The sequence below is a fragment of the Mobula hypostoma genome, chromosome 10, assembly GCF_963921235.1.
Source record: "Mobula hypostoma chromosome 10, sMobHyp1.1, whole genome shotgun sequence".
NCBI classification, from domain to species: domain Eukaryota; kingdom Metazoa; phylum Chordata; class Chondrichthyes; order Myliobatiformes; family Myliobatidae; genus Mobula; species Mobula hypostoma.
The window spans coordinates 19327945-19348005 of NC_086106.1; the positions used below are offsets into that span (position 1 = coordinate 19327945).

Below are 20061 nucleotides of genomic sequence, written 5' to 3' on the forward strand. Positions count from 1 at the left end.
CTGGGATTCCCCTTCACTTTGTCTGCTTGGGCACCTCGTCCATTCTTTTAGCCCTTCTTATTTTTTTCTTAGGAGTTTTCTTGTATTCCTTCCACTCCATAAGTACCTCATTTGTCCCTACCTGCCTATACCTGCTGTTCACTTCCTTGTACTTCTTAACCAGGGCCTCAATATCAAATGTCATCCTTGCCTTTTATTCTGACAGGCACATACAAGCAATGTGCTCTCAAAATTTTACTTTTGAAGGCTTCTCACTTACCAAGTACACCTTTGCCAGAAAGCAGCCTGTCCCAATTCGCACTTACCAGATCCTTTCTGATACCATCAAAACTGCCCTTTCTCCAATTTAAAATCTGAACCTGGGAACGAGATCTATTTTTTTCAAAATTTACTTTGAAACTAATGGCATTATGATCAGTAGATGCAAAGTGTTCCCGTACACAATCTTCTGTCACCTGCCCTGTCTCATTCCTGAATAAGATATCAAGTATTGCACACACTCTGTTGGGATTTCTATGCACTGATTAAGGAAACTTTCTTGACTACATTTGACAAACTCCATCCCTCTTGTAGTCTGGGTGTCCAAGTCAATTTGTGGAAAGTTCAAATCACCTACTATCGCAGCCTTGTGTTTCTTGCAATAGTCTGTGATGTCCCGACAATTTGTGCCTCTAGGTCCTGCAGGGCGATCTATAATATAGCCCCATTAACATGGCCATACGTTTCTTATTCCTCATTTCCACCTGTAAAGTCTCAGGAGAGGAGTTCTCCAGTCTCTCTTGACTGAACACTGCTGTGACATTTGCACTTTAATCCCTCCTGCTCTGTGCATCTAAAAAATGGAACCACAGAACATTGAGCTACCAGTCCTGCCTCTCCTGCAACCAAGTCTCACTAATGGTCACCATATCATAATTCCATGTGTTGATCTCTGCCCTGAGTTCATCTGCCTTTCCTACAATAATACTTGCTTTGAGATATACGCAGCTCAGAACATTACTCACACCATGCTGAACTTTTTGATTCCTGACTTTGTCTAATGTCGAAACAACATCTGTCTCCACAACGTCTCCACAATCTGTTCTGACACTCTGGTTCCCATCCCCTGCAACTCTAGTTTAACCGGCATCCCCCGCCACCCCCACCATGCAGCACAAGCAAACCTTCTCACTGGGATATTAGTCCCCCTTCAGTCCAGATGCAAACCATCAGCCCTGACAGACAGATGTTTAACTGCGCCATTGCAACAGAACAGTTCCCAACAATGATACGTTTCATTTAGTTAGCGACACACAGGCACCAGATGAGGAGCAGTAATGTTAGTGGGGACAAGGAGCCCTCAAACAGTGATCCGACATCTTTGACATCGATATGACGTTTGGTCACTGGTTTCAACTCTCAACTCTTTGTCAGATTGCCGTACATTCTAATCTCTCTGACCATCAGTTGACAGCTGATCAGTGGGAGACCCGATGCAGGAAGGGTTCAGACACCAGAGAAACAAAGATTACTATTTCTCCTTGACTGTGTGTCACGTGCCATGCCTCATGTTGAAAGTTCCTTTTTTCCCATCACCAAAAATCACAATTAAGACATTTTCATGTCATATTTATTGAACTTGGATCGGTACATTGACACGTACAAGGATTTAATACATTGTGCAGTCCCACACAGGGTTGAAATCCATTCAAACGTGGCAGAAGAATGTCTGAGAATGTACACACAAACTCAGAGATTTGTGGTGAATCATGTTTGTAGTTTAATTTGGTTCTTGATCTTAATTTCATTCTTAATTATTTTAAAAAGTCCAGATATTAATCATGTTTTAATCAGCTAAATAATCCTCTGTGATAATTAATAATCATAAAACTAACAAAACTAGGGTTTCATGGATTGAATCACACAGTATTACACACAAGATTTAAAACTATCAGTCAGAACGAGTGAGACATTGACCAGGGTGGGTTTGCTGTGAGATTTATTGATGCTTCGGAACAGGTTGGTTGTGAGCGACTCATGACCCACCACACAGGAGAAAGTGGTGCCGCTATTCCACTCCTCAGGAGAAACCTTCAGCTGACTGGTCATTGCGTTCCAGCCATTTCTGGGGTCCTTGGTCACCGGCTGGTTCACAAACCCTGTCTTCAGAAGGGTGTCATTGGCCATCCAGGCCACATAGATCTCTGCGGGAGAGAACTTGGTGATCAGACACATCAAGGTCACAGTCTGATCGGTGTCTACCTCATCCGATGAAGGGAGGAGGAGGTAGACATGAGGACGAGTCACAACACCACCTGGAACAGAGAGAATCTCAGTTAGAATGAATCTTCCAATAATTCCCTACTTACCCGACACATTCTGGTCTTGCACCAACATGAACAATTTCTAAATCTGGGGGCTTCACTTGATCTGAAACTGAAGGCTTTTCCTTTTCTGCTCATCGTTGGGATTTGTGGAGTGGAAATCTTGGACCTGCTGCATTTTACAGCTTCCAGCGAGGTTGGTCTATTCAGTTTAATCAATGGGAGTCGCTGAACACAGCAACTCGACAGAAAGTGGAACTCAGCCCCTGGACTTGCATCATCCTGTGCTGTTTGTTCCATCTCCCCTGGAGCAGGGGTGGCAGTCTAAGCTGTGTACGTGTGAGAGGGAGTGAGAACCTGTGGAACTCTCTCCCACAGAAAGCACTTGAAGAATTATCATCTAATATATTCAAGAATGGGTTGAATATACTTCGGGTGAATAGGTCAAAGGATATCTGGAGAAAACAGGAACAGGGATTGAATTTGGATAATCAGCTGAGACCAGATTGAATGGTTGAGCAGTGCTGGATGGTGATTAATCTGTCAAATTGCTAAGATCAGACTCACACTGAATTCTGTCCACACGTACCTGTGTCCTTCCTGATGGATTTCTTCACTGGTGTTGGCAAACTCTTGTCCTCTATCACACACGAGTACTCAGCCCCACTGTTCCACTCTGCAGCAGGGACTGTCAGTCTGCTGGTGATCATGTCTTCACCTCCATTGCTGTCTGGACGCAGAGTCCTCACCCCATCTTCCCTCTTCCTTCCGTCCACCTGCCAGGTTACACTGAATCCCTGTAAATCACTGTGAACCACCTCACACAGAATGGTTGCTGTCCTCTTTGTCCAGATCTCTTCGAAGGAAGGTTTGCTTAAAGTGACTGAGGGGCGGGTGTCTGGACAGTCATCTGGGAGAAACGTCACAATTATTATTTCACCATTCCCAAATGGATGAGTTTGTCACTGACAAGACCAACATTTCCTGTTCATCTCTGGTCAATGATTTGCCAGTCCCATCAAGATGAGATGAGACCAATCAATTCTACATTGGTGAAGAAAGGAATCTCCCCTATTGAGCAGACATGGGGTAAAAACCCTGAGCGAATGTAAATGAACAAGATTGGCCCTCAGATTGTTTTTGCAGTTTCATGGTCACTTAAACTGGTACCAGCAACTTATTAAAACAATACAGAAAATCCCCAGTATTTCAGAGTGTGTCTGTGGAACAGAAGCAAAGTTTCAAGTGAAAATATTCCAGAAAATACACTTCATATTTCAAAATTTAAGTAGAGAAATGCTTAGTTTTTGTCACAAATGCTTAAAATGCACTCTTTTTGTCTCGAGGTGTAACTAACATTTGCTGCTGCTTTGTCAGAATGTAGTGTGTTCAGGCCGCCCTCCAGAGGCTTCTACACATTGTCCAGGCTGACTATTCCCACACAGGAGCAGAGGGAGAGCTGCTCTGCTGGAAATTCAGTCACATCTGAGGCACTGATCGGAGGCAGGGATTAGGTTCAAAGGCAGAGGGAGGGAGCATTTTGAAGACGAGTATCAGCGAGTTCCAGAGAGTCTGTCGAGTGAAATGGTCTGGATTCTCCTCAAGTTATGAAAGTATTTTCTGGGATACTCTTATTTCTATGGTGAAAGTGTGGATTATGTTGGTTGAGAGTGGAAAACAAACCGTTGATTGGCCGATTTAAGTGCCAAGAGAGATGAAAAAGATGAAGGCATTGAGGCTGAGTCAATGGACAAACCGGTATTCAGCTCACTTCTCGATGAGGCTTCACTCGCCTCAGCACTGAACTGACTCTGCAGCTGCGGCCTGCAGCCATCGGCACTCACCTCAGCACTGAGCCTGGCTCCACGGCCGTGGCCTGCAGCCATCGGTCTCCTGCACCGGTTGCAGTGCTGAACTGGCAACGTGGCTGTGGATTTACTTCAGGGGGCTCTGCGGTTCAGGATTTCTGTGGATTGTTTGTTTGAATTTTTTTATTGTTTGCACAATTTGTTTTTTTCACACATTGGATGTTTGACTCTGAATTCTATTGTGTTTCTTTGTTTTGTGACTGCCTGGAAGAAGAGAATCTCAAGGTTGTATATGGTGCACATACTTTGATAATAAATGTACTTTGTACTTTGAACTTTATCAGTTCACTCACATAACTAAACCAGGGCTGCACCATGATTTAGTGCTGACCTTGAATTCATAGCACAATGTAAACAATTTCAATAATGGGATGAGTCCCAGGACCCTACCTTGGACGTTCTTCACTTGCTTCTTGATACTGCTGTTGGAGGGGGGATGAATCACTGTACAGCTGAAGACTGATTCTGTCTTCCACTCCTGTAAACTCACGGTCAGGAAGTGTCTGGCACTGAACGTCCACCCCTGCTCCAGAGCGGTCGGTGTAGCGCTGGTGTTGGAGGTGATCACGGTGCTGCCTTTCTTCCAAATGACATTTATTTGATCCGGGTAGAATCCAGAGACCACACACTCCAGTGTGGCAGTTTTCCAATTCTTGGTCTCTTCCTGAGGTGGAGGCAGCAGTCTGACCTTGGGACTTCTTATCTCGACTGGAATAGAAAAGAAAACAAAGGAAATGTCAAACATTTTGACTCAGGTAACTAATGCTGGCCATTTAATCGCTGGTCTCTTGCCCACCTTTGGTACTATTGGTCCGTGCTGACACTCGGGAAGATGAAGGAGATTCCTGAGCAGAGCACTCGTACTCCACCCCACTGAACCACTCCTCCACACTGATCTGGAGTTCGCTGAGCACTCTGTATCGGGACCCGTCCCTCTCCGCTTGGTGGGTGCGAATTCCTTTAGTTTTCTCCTTCCCGCCCACGTGCCAAGAGATGTGGATATCTTCGGGATCTGTACAGATAACTGTGCACTTCACGGTAGCAGACTTGTTGATCCACATCTCTTCAGTGTTGGGATTTTGAATAAAGACAGACAATTCTGTGGGTTAGAAATGGAAATGCTCAGAATCTTACTGGAGATATTTCCATTGGTTGTGTTAGGTCCAGGCAGATCATCAGTACAGGACAGCTGCATTTAATGCAAACAGAATAACAGAAACACCCAGGGCTGAATCACGTCTCTCATATTCCTGTAAGTTTGATTGAGAAAAGAAATTCAGAACAAAGGATGTGCTAACGAGGTTCTCGAATCCCTTCCTAATAACTGTACCAATCGGTTCACTGTGAGATGGAGCTCTGTGAGACAGAGAAGCATGCAGATTTCTCAGCAGAGACACAGCTCAGTATATTCTTTGCTTGGAGAATCAGCCCATTGATTAGTAACAATGAACACTGTGAATCAATGAGAATCCTTTTCTCCATCTGGGCTGAGCCTGGGATTCACTCAGTTTAATAACTTCACATCCCGACATTCCAGTCTCACTGTGGCTGTGCCTCTCCTCATCTCTGCAAACTTCACCACCCACACGAGCTTCAGACAACATCGTATCCTTTCAACTCTGCTCACTCATACACCTGCACTACTTCTGCTGGTGCCTGTGGTTTTAGCATTCTTGCTGACAAACACTGAAACCTCTGTCTCACTTGAAATGAGCAGCCATGGTCAGAGTGTATCCATAAGTTAGGGACTGATGAACTGGCAAAGTGGGTTCAAATCCCAACCCGGTGGATGGGAGTTTAGATTCAAGTCAGAAATGTTTTTTGGAATAAAAAGAAGACTACGGAGGTATTTGTAGTGTTATTCTCTGTGGTAATTTCCGGAGAGAAGTCTGGTCTGGTCTGGCTGGTTTGTGACTCCAGACCTGCAGCAACACGGCTGGAGCTGAATCACCATCAGGAATGAGGCAGCAAGTCCCTCAGTTCCAGAGAGATCAGTGATTGACGGGAAATGATAAATGAATAAAACAGCTCTTTGATCAAGTGTTGGGTCACCTGTCCTCTGGGTTAGTGTCAGTTTTGTGTGATTGCACTCAAGTGAAGTTGTTGAGGTCGTCTCCCAATGCACTATCGTCAGTTCACTTACATTGCAGCTCTCTGCACTTTGTGTTCACCATTTACACACTCGGTCACCTTCAGGCACGTGGGGTGTTTTTGTTCTTTGACATTTAGTGTGGAGGCTGATTGTGTTTGTGTCATGGTTGAGACCTTCAATGAGACTGTGAGTCAGTGTCTTTGTCTGAAGAAAGAACAGACACCGTTCCAATCTGATTGGGATTGATCATTTGACAAAGTATGATGTAGATTTCTTAACCTTTCCCATTTCAATAAGATTATGAGCAATTTTCTTTTAAAACAGAAAGTCCGTGGGTGTGGTCCAGATGATCATTATTCTCATGTAATATCACAAAGGCAAACCTAAGTGTGCACTGAAGGGTCACTGAATTGTGAATCTTAGTTTAGTTGTGATGTTGCTGAACATGTTTTCTGCAGGTTTCTCAGTTATGCCCCATATCAGCATGGCCTTGATGTTCAGCAGTCCCTGGGAAATGCGATCCCATCATAAAACCTGACCAAGTCAGGACCGCTCCCCTTGTTTCTGAATGCTGGTGTTATTCTACAAGAAGCATATAATTCTGTCAATGCTTGGGTAATTCTATCAAAACATTCTCCTTTCTAACATTCCTTGGGATCACTGAGTTTCCCTCTTGGACTGAACTCAGTGTCCGGCACGTGGATCAATGTAACTTTAGCAATTTGTCTGATCCAGGATTTACACACAAAGCATGTCAGATTGGACAGGAGACTGGTTAGATCCCTGCGTCTTGTCTCACCAATTTATCTTGTGCCCAACATTATCAAAGGGTCATCCTTCCTTTGACCTAGTCAATTTGGAATCTCAGCCCCGTTCACCTTCATCACCTCATGCCTTACAGCCACTGGGTGAAAAACAGGTTCCAGTTCTTGCTGACTGGAGTCAGACAGGAGGGAATCTGGCCAAGGAAACTGGAATTGGGATCTGAGTCACACTGAAGCAACAATGTACACAAATGAATGAGTGTATGGACAACCAGAAACACAGGAGATTCTACAGATGCTGGAAATCTTGAACAACACACACTAAGTGCTGGAGGAACTCGGCAAGTCAGGCAGCATCTATGGAGGGGAATAAACAGCCAATCTTTCAAGCCAAGTGGCTTCACCGGTACTGGAAAGGAAGTGGGCAGAAGCCAGAATAAGAAGGTGGGTGGAGTAGAGAGGAATACATTCTGTCAGATGAGTGGTGAGATCAAGTGAGGGGGAAAGTGTGTGGATGGGGGAGAGGGTATGAATTAAGAAGCTGATAGGGGATAAGTGGAAGAGATAAATGGCTGAAACAGAAGGAATCTGACAGGACAGTGGACTATGAAGGAAAGTGCAGGAGGAGGGGAACCAAACGGAGATGATGGGCAGGTGAGGAGGAGTGACGGAATGCGGGTGTATCTAGTATGGGGAATAGAACAAAAGGGAGAATAAAGGAGTGCGGGGGGGGGATTACTGGAAGTTAAGAAATAAGTATTCATGCCATCAGGTTGGCAGATATCTGGATGGGATATGAAGTGTTGCTTCCCCAACCTGACTTCAGCCTCACCATGGCAGTAGATGAGGCCATGGACAGACATGTCAGAATGGGAATGGGAAGTCAAACTGAAACAGGTGGCCACGAGGATAATAGAAAGTTGAATTGAAATGTGATTAGAGAGGTCGTCAGACTGAATCACTTGTTTTCTTCTCTCCTGTTAAACTTCCATCCCAATGGTTACCAGAGGCTGGTCTGGAATCCAGTAAATGGATTGTAATAAAATTCAATAATGAATTGTAAACACAGCCAATCACTTTATTTCACACTTTCCTGCTGAACAATGATATTGTTGGGTAGAACCATCGGAGAATGTTGCAGTGAGAGTACTCTGGTAAAAGAACATTGGCTTCGAAAAACTGCCGGGACCTGGAAACGGAAGATTCATAGATTTAAGTGTTAGATATTTTCACCTCTTTTCTCATGCTTGGGAAAAAGGGAGCCCCACATATTCCCACTTTCTATCCTCTGTAAATCACATCCTTTTGGGATGAGGTTATGTGATAATAATAAATGCATGTTGTCTCTGAACCTGGTCGAGGATCTGAGGACACAAGGTCACAACATTCACTCGAGGATTGGGCATCAATTCAAAAATAATCCAGGCATCTACATTTCAGTGAGCGGACAATTGACAGAAGAGTCTCTCAGGAAACATTGGAAACAGACTCGGGAGACTGAAGCAAATACAAAATTGCAGAGATATTTTTTTGAGGAACTAACACTGAGAAGACAGTGAAAAGGGAACAGGGATATCTTCTCCAGATGGTAAAGCTTGGGATGTGGGCTTTGCTCAATAAATTATTTTCATTATAACTACAAACAGAGACAACTAAAATTATTGAGACGGAATGGACAGGTGACCTAATCTCACACCTTTCCTGCCCAGTAGATGGGATTAAAGCTGCTGGTGATATGAGTTGATTCAATGTGCAAAGATGAACTGTACATCACTCAACAAGATTGACAGTAGGGACAGAAATTTGTGAGAGTATCAGTTAATTAGTTTAGTACTGTAAGATAATTAATTTTTCTTCACACATCACTCACCCTCTTGATACGTCATGTTGACCTGACCACTGAAACCGGAAGCTGCGTGATTCACTTCACAAGTATATTCCTGTTTCTTGGTCCATTCCTGCACAGGCACTGTCAGGTAAGAGATTGTTTCAAATGTACCACCAGATCTCGGAGTGGAAGGGAGAACGATGCCTTCTTGGGCAGATCCAGCTTTCTTCCAGGATACTTTAACATTGTCAGGAGAGAATCCAGATATCACACAGCCCAGGACAGCATTTATTTGACTGTGGATTGCCTCCCGGGATGGAACAAGGGAGCTGAGCTTCGGAGCTGTAACACATTTAATGTCTGTCAGTACATGATTGCTTTGCCCATGTTTTAGACTTCATTCCCCCTCATCCCGGGCAAGTTCCCCAATTCCAGCCTCTCAAGAATGCTGTTAATTTACAGCTGATCTGATGGCTCACACCAGTGAGTGGGAGGGCTGAGTGTATAATTTGGGCCTCCCAGCAGTGTGTCCCACTGTGCTATGATAATGCAGAGAGGTGGGTCATGGGGTTGAAGTACAGACCTGCCATGATCTAATTGTTTACTGGAGAATGACAGATAGCAGCTCCTGTGAGCAGGAGTACATGGTGTGGTACTGTTTCCACTGGCAAATTTGGGAAACACAATTTTAGGTTCAATGGGAAAGAAGAACAGATGGACAGGAGGAAATTATTTTGTTGTAACTGCAAAGGCTTGTTCAGATCTGTGAGAAGATGGTTAAAGAAGGGCAGTGGAGTGGATTCCTCCATCACATTCACAAGGGATTGCTTTTACCAGAAGAGGGGCAGCTGCAGGGTGGGGGCTGGATGTGCAGGAGGAGTGGGGTAAAGTGTAATTTGTTGTTCTGTGTGCAAGGGTACGATGGGCCAGTGGTCTCTGTATGTGTACAGGAGCTGATCTGTAGGGAGGGTTTAGTGGGAGGGGGTGGTGGAGAGGCTACTGAAATTAGACAATGGAGCGGATACAATGGAGGCAGATCCTGATACTGAGTTTCACTGCCCATGTCAGCTTTCATACGTTTTTTCACTGCTGTTGAAAGAGCAGAATAAAGGAGTTAATTGCCATGCTCCTGCATTATCTGACAAAGCTTCCTACTCCAGATTTATGCTCTGACATCGGTGCAGCTTTCAATATAAATTATTTCTGATACTAACGTTGAGGTTGAGGTTTCTGCCACTCCGATGTCACACTCCCCGCCTTGCAGGAGTAGACTTTATTCTTCCAGTCTGCCGCAGAGACTTCGAGCAAGCTGCTCATTGTGTACTTTGAATTTTGCCCCAACACCGCCGGGTATTTCTTGATTCCAGTGGTGATGACCCCACTGTTAGTGGACCATGTCTGACTGATGCTCTCAGGCTGATAGTCCTTGACCAGACAGAGGAGGCTGATCTTTTGGTCAGATTCTGTGTTGCAGGAAGGAGTGATGTAGACTGATGGCAAGGACGTGACCTCTGAAATGGAAAAAAAATCTCAGATGGTTCTCTGAATAAATGCATTACTGGTAGAGAAAGGAGATGTTATATAAAGCAGTAATTTTCAAAATTATTCACCCCATTAAACAAAGCCGATGTCACTTTAACACTGAGCTGTGAGTCTGTGTTGCTGAGGTAGGAGGGTGTGGATCAATCCCACAGTGGCAACTTGGACACACAATCCAGGCCAACACTTCAGTGCAGGACTGAGGCAGTGACCCAATGTCTGATTGGTCGGATTTCAGTCAAAATACCAAAGTGACAATCTGGCTCTCCTCCAAATACAATTCCTGATTTGGAGAAGCCTGTTAGCACTTGATCAATGAAGTTTACAAAAAAAGTAAGATTCAGAAGTAACTTATTTGAATAATTCTGATGTGTTCAGTGTTGCTGGTGATGAGAGGAGTGATCGGTGTGGATATAGTGGTACCGAGTCTCCAGCACCATGTGTGCAATATAGTGGAGGTTGGGAAATGGACTCTGCTTCTGAAATTCAACTCAACAGACTACATGATGCAGCTGACACTGCCTCACATATTTACCGTGTGTGACTGAGCAAGAATTCCAACCCCACTGAGCCTGTGGAAACTACTGGCTAACCGGGAGGGAATGGTAACTTGCATCAGAAAGGACAGAGGAACTGTGGAAATATATTTGCCCAGACTCTGTGGAGAAGTGTCGGACAGCACAACCGACAGTGACGATGAGATTCCTGGGCAGATGGAGAAATCTCAAAATGTCATTAGATGTAGGTGATATTCTCAGTGAAAAACCAGCCCGGAGAGTCCAGTGAGGAAATGCAGGTTGTGGCAATTCCCAACCAGTTAACGTGCAAAATACACTTGAAAGCACCGGTTCTCAATTCATTTCACTGGAAAAGGAGATGTGTTGACTTACCAAGGTAGGTAAAAGTGTCAGGATCAATCAATTAATTGACCAATTGACACTTTGACAGGTGGATACATTGAAGAGATATGGTTTGACCAGTTGTCAGAATTACCTTGAGCAGTGTTGTGAACGGGGTTTGTTCTGACCCACTGACGAGACATCATTTGCCTCATGATTGACTCTGTCAGTGACAGATTGTTGCTGGTGGATGAGGTTAAAATCACCCAAAAAGACTGTATGGACACAGCAGAACATGCAGGAACTCTGGGAGTAGGAGACTAGTGGGAGAGTATGTGTCAGACAGTGTGAATTGCAGTAGATGAGGGCTTTGTTATCCAACAGTAAGATGGTCAACAGACACACACAGGCTTCAGATCGATTCTGCTATCGGAAGGGCAGCAAACTCAACATTTGGAGTGGAAGTGGAGTGGTCACAATTTCAATCCGAAGCAAAATAATGAAATATTCACTTCACATTCATCACTCTGGGATGAATGGCATAAAGTATTGAATTCTGGGTTTCAAATAGAATAAATATAAATCAATAACCATAACAAGTAGATAGGAATCGATATAATGTAACTGGTCAGTAATGACAGCTGCATTGTTTCGAACCATTTCCAGGTGACACTGGGGACTGTGAACTCAGAACATTTACCTTCCTGAGTAAACACAGGTGATTCAGGTTGACAGGACAGGCAGAGCAGAGAAATGGTCCCTTTCTCATTCCTTTCACACTGAGCCTGAAACAACCAGTGAAATGCTGATGTCAGACTCCCCATCGGGGACACAACTTCTGTGAAACAGCAGGACAAGCTGACCTGTGCTGTGGGTGAAGTGTCACAGGAGAGAAAACACAGGGCACGGTGCCAACTGGACCATGTCCACACAGACTGGGCTGAGTGGTGCTGGTTCTAACCCGCTGGGACTCTCCCCTCACTGCTACACAGGGGAAGGTGGGACTTTGATGGGCTTCTGGGTGCTGGAGGGTGGTGGTGAGGTGTATCGGTGCCTCAGCATTAAATAGCCTCAAGCAGCTCCCTGCTGGGACTCTGGACTCTGGGTCCAGAACTCCCTGATGCTTGGTGCCTGGAAGTAGGTACAGAGGAGATGCAAGGGGTAATTTTTTTACGCAGAGAATGGTGATTGCATGGAATGGGCTGCTGGTGATGGTGGTGGAGGCAGATACAATAGGGTCTTTTAAGAGACACCTGGATAGGTACATGGAGCTTAGAAAAATAGAGGGCTATGGCTAACCCTAGGTAATTTCTAAAGTAAGTACATGTTTGGTACAGTGTTGTTGGCTGAAGGGCTCGTATTGTGCTGTATGTTTTCCATGTTTCTATGCTTGGTAATTGTGGGGACGGGATTGTCTTGTGTGAATGCTGTCATGTAATTTAACAGGTTTGAAATGTCTGGGAAACATTAGAGTTGATGTAAATTCCTGTGGCAGCAATTAATTTAACATATTTTGCTTAAAATCATAAATCTGAAATGCATTAAAATATAATAATCAGCCAGAAATTATTCCTGATTAAATCCCTTCCCAAGGCTCAGAATCCCCAGTCAGATGAATGGGAAATGTGATCCTTTGTCAGGTCTGGCCTGTTAGGGAAATGTGGAGGTGGATTTCCCAGTGTTACCCTGTGAATTCCAGTAGGACCCGGTGTCATGTGATAGAGTGTGGTAACAGCTCTGGTGGCATCTGTCACTCAGTAAATCCCGGGGTACAGTGGTCTGTGGAACTCTGTGACTGACTCCAGTGTACGTGGCTGAACACTGGTGATTCCCTTTGGAATTGCCAGTCACAGCCAGCACCATTTCACCCACACTATCCTCAGCCTCCCAGGTGCACAGTGGCTCAGGAACGGGCTGGTCAGCTGAAGTCTGAGGACCCTCACTGCTCTTTATCGACATTAACCCCTGAAAACAACGGAATTGCTGCACCAAGGACCTGGGACCATTTGGACGACCTACAACCAACTCGTGTCTGTCTATTCATCTACTGCACAATCAGGATTCAGATGAGGAGTTCCCAGTGGTGGGGAGCTCTAGGAATTGTAGGCTAAAAGTAACCATTCCCTTCCAACATCACCCAGACTAGATTGTCATGTTGTAGTTCAGTTTGTGGGAACAAGATGCAGACAAGTTGGATGTTTATTTCCCTATATGAAACGGGACACTGCAGAAGTACTTGCTGGGTTCAGAAAAGCTCTGGAATGTGCTGGGGTAACAGAAGTCTATGAAAAACACTTGTTTTCATCAAAATAAATTCAGTAAAATAAAACTGGAAACAGCGTAGTTGCCAGAAATCAGACTGACAGAGTCTGGTGAAAGGTCACTGATGTGAAACATTAACTCTGTTCCTCACCCACAGATGTTCCCTGAGCTGTTCGGTGTTGGCAGTGCAGGAGGCACAATAATGTCAGTCGGTGAGATGTGCATCTGAGGAACTTTTACGTCCTGGAACCGATCTTTTCCACAGATACTGCCCGACCTGCTGAGTTCCTCCAGCGTGTTGTGAGGTGGTAAGTACAGTTCTGTCTGGATCAGTGTTCCTCTGAGTCTTCATAAAAACACCCATCAAACTGACAGCAGGGTGCTGGGGTGAAGAGAGGAACTGGATCTGGGTGTGTCACAGGGTGCTGGGGTGAAGAGAGGAACTGGATCTGGGTGTGTCACAGGGTGCTGGGGTGAAGAGGGGAACTGGATCTGGGTGGGTCACAGGGTGCTGGGGTGAAGAGGGGAACTGGATCTGGGTGGGTCACAGGGTGCTGGAGTGAAGAGGGGATCTGGATGTGTCACAGGGTGCTGGGGTGAAGAGGGGAACTGGAGCTGGGGGTGTCGCAGGGTGCTGGGGTGAAGAGGGGATCTGGATGTGTCACAGGGTGCTGGGGTGAAGAGGGGAACTGGATCTGGCAGGATCAGCTCAGAAGAAATTTGCAATGAAATGACACTTGGGTATTTGTAAAAAATGATTGATATTGAGTCAGTAGATCAGGGGAGATGGTCTGATCTTAGTCTGTATTGTAGTGAGTGGATCCAACATTGGGCAGTATGAACAACAGATGGGCAATTTTATTTATTCATCTTTTGGGATCTGGGCTTTGCCGGTAAAGACTGAATGAATTACACATCTGAGCTGCCATTCAGAGGGCATTTGGAGACAATAGCATTGATGGGTCAGGAGTAATAAATAGCCTCGAAGGGTAAGGATGAGAGATCTCCTTCCCTGAGGGATATCAGTAAAACTGAAGGGTCATCATTACTAATGACTAGATTTAAAAACAATGCCAATTATTAAGATGCTAATTATTAAGGGAAACAAGTAGTGAGATCATGGAAACTGTACAGATTGAAAAGGAGGAGGTGCTTGCTGTATTGAGGAAAATTAAAGTGGATAAATCCCCGGGATCTGACAGGGTGTTCCCTCGGACCTTGAAGGAGACTAGTGTTGAAATTGCGGGGGCCCTGGCAGAAATACTTAAAATGTCGCTGTCTACAGGTGAGGTGCCGGAAGATTGGAGATTGTTGTTCATTTGTTTAAAAAAGGATCGAAAAGTAATCCAGGAAATTATAGGCCGGTAAATTTAACGTTGGTAGTAGGTAAGTTATTGGAGGGAGTTCTAAGAGACAGAGTCTACAAGCATTTGGATAGACAGGGACTTATTAGGGAGAGTCAACATGGCTTTGTGCATGGTAGGTCATGTTTGACCAATCTATTGGAGTTTTTCGAGGAGGTTACCAGGAAAGTGGATGAAGGGAAGGCAGTGGATATTGTCTACATGGACTTCAGTAAGGCCTTTGACAAGGTCCCGCATGGGAGGTTAGAAAGGAAAATTCAGTCGCTAGGTATACATGGAGAGGTGGTAAATTGGATTAGACATTGGCTCAATGGAAGAAGCCAAAGAGTGGTAGTAGAGAATTGCTTCTCCGAGTGGAGGCCTGTGACTAGTGGTGTGCCACAGGGATCAGTGCTGGGTCCATTTTTATTTGTCATCTATATCAATGATCTGGATGATAATGTGGTAAATTGGATCAGCAAATTTGCTGATGATACAAAGATTGGAGGTGTAGTAGACAGTGAGGAAGGTTTTCAGAGCCTGCAGAGGGACTTGGACCAGCTGGGAAAATCAGCTGAAAAATGGCAGATGGAGTTTAATACAGACAATTGTGAGGTATTGCAGGTTGGAAGGACAAACCAAGGTAGAATATACAGGGTTAATGGTAAGGCACTGAGGAGTGCAGTAGAACAGAGGGATTTGGGAATACAGATACAAAATTCCCTAAAAGTGGCGTCACAGGCAGATAGGGTCATAAAGAGAGCTTTTGGTACATTGGCCTTTATTAATCAAAGTATTGAGTATAAGAGCTGGAATGTTATGATGAGGTTGTATAAGGCATTGGTGAGGCTGAATCTGGAGTATTGTGTTCAGTTTTGGTCACCAAATTACAAGAAGGATATTAATAAGGTTGAAAGAGTGCAGAGAAGGTTTACAAGGATGTTGCCGGGACTTGAGAAACTCAGTTACAGAGAAAGGTTGAATAGGTTAGGACTTTATTCCCTGGAGCATAGAAGAATGAGGGGAGATTTGATAGAGGTATATAAAATTATGATGGGTATAGATAGAGTGAATGCAAGCAGGCTTTTTCCACTGTGGCAAGGGGAGAAAAAAACCAGAGGACATGGGTTAAGGGTGAGGGGAGAAAAGTTTAAAGGGAACATTAGTGGGGGCTTCTTCACATAGAGAGTGGTGGGAGTATGGAATGAACTGCCAGACGAGGTGGTAAATGCGGGTTCTTTTTTAACATTTCAGAATAAATTGGACAGATACATGGATGGGAGGTGTATGGAGGGATATGGTCCGTGAGCAGGTCAGTGGGACTAGGCAGAAAATGGTTCTGCACAGCCAAGAAGGGCCAAAAGGCCTGTTTCTGTGCTGTAGTTCTTCTATGGTTTCTATGGTTTCTATGTTGGAAATCAAACCACAGATCCAAATCTGTTGCAGATTATTATGAACTGAGTTTAAATTTGTCGGTTTTGTTGTGGTGGTATCCGTGGACTGCTCATCCATCCCTCTGCACTACTCATCTGCTTTGATGTACTGCCCTGTTTCCCATCACTCCGAATCCAACCTTGTGCCTGTCCATTGGATCACTGTGTCCACGGTGTCCTGGACAATATTTCTCCTTCAATAACATCACCAGAACAGACTGCCTGATGGTTCTCACCTTGCAGTTTGTGGATTCTGCTGTGTGCAGAGTGGCTCCACATTCCCGACTCTACAACAGGGCTGAACTTTGAAACTACTTCATTGCCTGTGAAGAGCTCGGGGGGACCATGAAAGGTGCTCAGTAAATGTCAGCACTTTATCGCACAACCACTTTTACTGAATCACCAGCAACACTGGTTAATGTAGGAAAGCACTTGTTAAACAAACCCAGTCGGGGGGTGGAGGAGGGCAAGGAATTAGAGCAGTTGCTCTGTCTGTGAACTGAGAATAAGCAGTTCATTTGAACAGTAAAGTTCAACTCGTGTCCCGTGAGTGTGTGATGGGACAGGTTGGGGGAAGCTTCACTCTGTGTCTAACCTCTGCTGCCCCTGTCCTGGGAAGGATGGGACAGTGCAGAACGATCTTTGTATCTAATCCGTGGCTGCCAGAACAGGACATGGGAGTTGTAATCTACATTTAACTCATGCTCTGTGTACTCTGGGGTGCTTGTTGGAATCCCTTTGAGGAAGAATTTCCCAGATTTACAAGATAAATACTGATTCCATTGAATGACAGAGCAGAGAGTGAGGCCATTCCTCTGATAGTGTCTGTGCTTCCCTTTAGCTGAGCAAACCCAACAAACCCATTGGTCTCTCTGCTCTTCCCTGTATCCCCACAAAAGGCGGATCTCCTCTTGTTCCCTCTCTACACTCACTATTGGCCACCACCATCATTCAGGCAGTGTGTTCCAGATCACAAACGTTCATCAACAAACCTTCCCTTAAATGCTCCCCTATTACACATGAATGACTTAAACGCTTCCCTCCCCACCCCACCTGCACCACTCCCCACTCCCCCACCCACCAATGCAAGGCTGCCCGGAATGTGTGAAGGAATTGTGATTTCAATTCCCTGCCTTACCTTTCCTGCACCACTTCCCCACTGCCTTCCCAACTCCAAAATTCTTCCCCACCGTACCCCACCTCCTCACCTATCAGGGAATAAAACTAAAACCTTAATCCCATCAATTAATCCGATACTTTTGCTGTATCCCGGGACGGACCTCACGCCTGACATTACATGATGGGACTGACACCCACCTGTACCCTGGGGATACTGAGCCATCAACCAGATCATACATGTGTACACCATTCCCTCAGATTATGTCTGAATCCCATTACCTTCAACATGAAAGCAGCCGACAGTAAAACCCGATCCCAATAACTTGACACTGAACAGATCCATTGTTGTCACCGACAGGGAACAAGTTCAACTGCACTGAAACGCTCAGCCCCTGAACGTGGCTTCAGTCGGTGCTGAGGATCAGAAACCAGACTCGAACCAAACACTGAGCTCACTCAGCACAATCGGCCGGTGTCAAGGCACAGTCTGGTGACAAGATCCGACCCCATTCCCCTGAGCCTGTTCCCGGTCTGTGGACAGTTCACTGGTGGGTGGGGTATGTACCCTTGTACTGTTACTGGGCTCCAGAGAAACCCGCCGGTTCGGGGAGATTCATGTACTTGCGCTAAATATCTCACTGATTTCAGGCGAATCACCGAATTCGCCAAAACCGTAAATAAATAAAATACTAGAGCGTGAAGATACAATTGAGAAGTTGGTCTTACCTGAAGTCACTGTCAGCGAGGTTCCTCCGCCCCAGTAGTCAAGATCGTCACAGTGCTCCGTCTCCCCATTCACCCAGTGCAGTAACTTCACTTGCCCGTCACATCCAATAATCTCAGCAAAATGTCAAAAAGATCCCTGCCCGGACCGGGAGCAGCCGCTTCCTGGATTTCCACCCCAAACTCCGTCCTTGTCTCTTCCTGGCGTGTGAATAAAAGAGGCATTTTCACAGTGGATACCGGCTCCAGCCATCTCCCGGAATCAGAGTCGAATCCTTTTTGGGCTTTTAATTGTCCAGAAATTGACATTTGCGCCCAGCAGTCCGAGTGAGGCTTCAGGGATTTGACTCTGGGAAGCAGCAATGCGGAATCCGTGGAGACAGACGGCGCTGCAGACGCTCCTTTGTCGGGACCAGTTTCTGTTCAGCTCCCCGTCACCGTGATCCATATCACGGTGCTTCACCGCAGGCCACAAACCGTCTTCATCACATCCTGCCCGAAATCCAGTGGATCCCAGAGCCGGCCAGCGGATTTATTAAACCCTCCCTCTGTGTCCGGGTGTCCCACACAGCGGGTTTCAGTCTCGGCCATCCCAGTGCTGAAGTGGAGATGATATAACCCACCGGGACCTTTCACTGGGCTTCCACTGACATCTCCTCCTCGGTGGTCCCGTTCCTTTCCAGGCACATCTCCAGTGGAACTTGTACCTACTCCCGGTTTATCCGCTCGGGATCTGATTTATATCCACGGGTCCCGGGGTGAAGGCCGGTGGAAGCGCCCGAAGAGCCCAATTTAAAGAGTTTTGTTGCGGTAGGTTTGTGTATGGAGGGAGCCGCCATCTCTCACACTGTGCCACCCAGTATAGTCACAGTGATACACCGCCGTACGATAACCTCCGTCCCTCTCACTGTCTCCCAGCACAGTCACTCCTCAGTCAAACCGCACCAGAACACCAAAGTGTCTCTGATCATTAATGTTCCTCACAGCCCGACCATTTACTGTCACGTGTAGACGAAGGACCGACTCCCGACCAGGTCGATCGTTGACCCCATTCCCACTCACGGCTCTTGGCTCCGAGCTGCTCTCTGAAGTGATCCGCTGAGCCCCTCGATCCATCCGGCCAATATCTCTTCTCGGGAATCCTCGCTGACAACCCGCCTTCCATTGCGTGGACGAGCGGATGTGGCCCGGAACGACCGGGATACAGCTGTGGCGATCACTGCTGTCCTTTCCCTCAGCGCCCGAAGGGCAGGCGCTCTGGCTGGGTTTTTGTCCCGGTCCAGTCCCGATCTCTCTCACTGTGTCTCTCGCACAGTAATAGGTGGCCGTGTCGTCCAGTCTCAGGTTGCGCATTTGCAGATAAACGGTGCTGCTGTCCTTGGAAACGGTGAACCGGCTCTGGACTCCAGGCGCGTAGTACTTGCTACCACCACTATATACGATACCAGCCACTCTAGCCCTTTCCCGGGGACCTGTTTCACCCAGCTCATGCCATAGCTGCTGAGGCTGAACCCACTGACCGCACAGGTCAGTCTGTGGGACTGCCCCGGCTTTACCACCGCTGACTCGGGCTGTGTCAGCACGATGTCGGACCGCACTCCTGTCAATAAAAAAGAGCAGAAATTAATAAAATGTTCCACGGGCAGAGGTTCACAAAGCCTCCGAGAAACAGCCGGTCCCGGGAGGGCGACAAGCCGCGGGACACCCACCTGCCAGACAAGACAGGAGGAGACAGAGATAAGGAACGACCCCCATCGCCCTGAACACTGAGCCGGACTTGGACACTTTTGAGATCGGCGACTGCAGCTCAGGCCGGCTTTGTCCGGAGCCGCAGTGAGCGCTGTTTAAATAGGGACGTGGGCTGTGAGTGAGAGAGGGAGCCGCGGTTTGAACAGGCTCTCACACACTGAAACCAGAGGCGCGGCTTCCTGTCCCCACCCACAGCAGC

General features: G+C 46.2%; 1 gene segment (V, D, J or C); it reads right to left on the reverse strand.

Annotated features, from left to right (window-relative positions):
- Positions 1 to 1580: 1580 nt before the first annotated feature.
- LOC134352728 (immunoglobulin gamma-1 heavy chain-like) overlaps positions 1581 to 20061 on the reverse strand; it is a 27491-nt gene continuing 9010 nt past the window's right edge. The window contains 6 exon segments of the C gene segment in view: positions 1581 to 2294; positions 2893 to 3213; positions 4562 to 4879; positions 4968 to 5270; positions 8898 to 9197; positions 10070 to 10366. Coding sequence covers positions 1909 to 2294; positions 2893 to 3213; positions 4562 to 4879; positions 4968 to 5270; positions 8898 to 9197; positions 10070 to 10366 — 1925 coding nt within the window.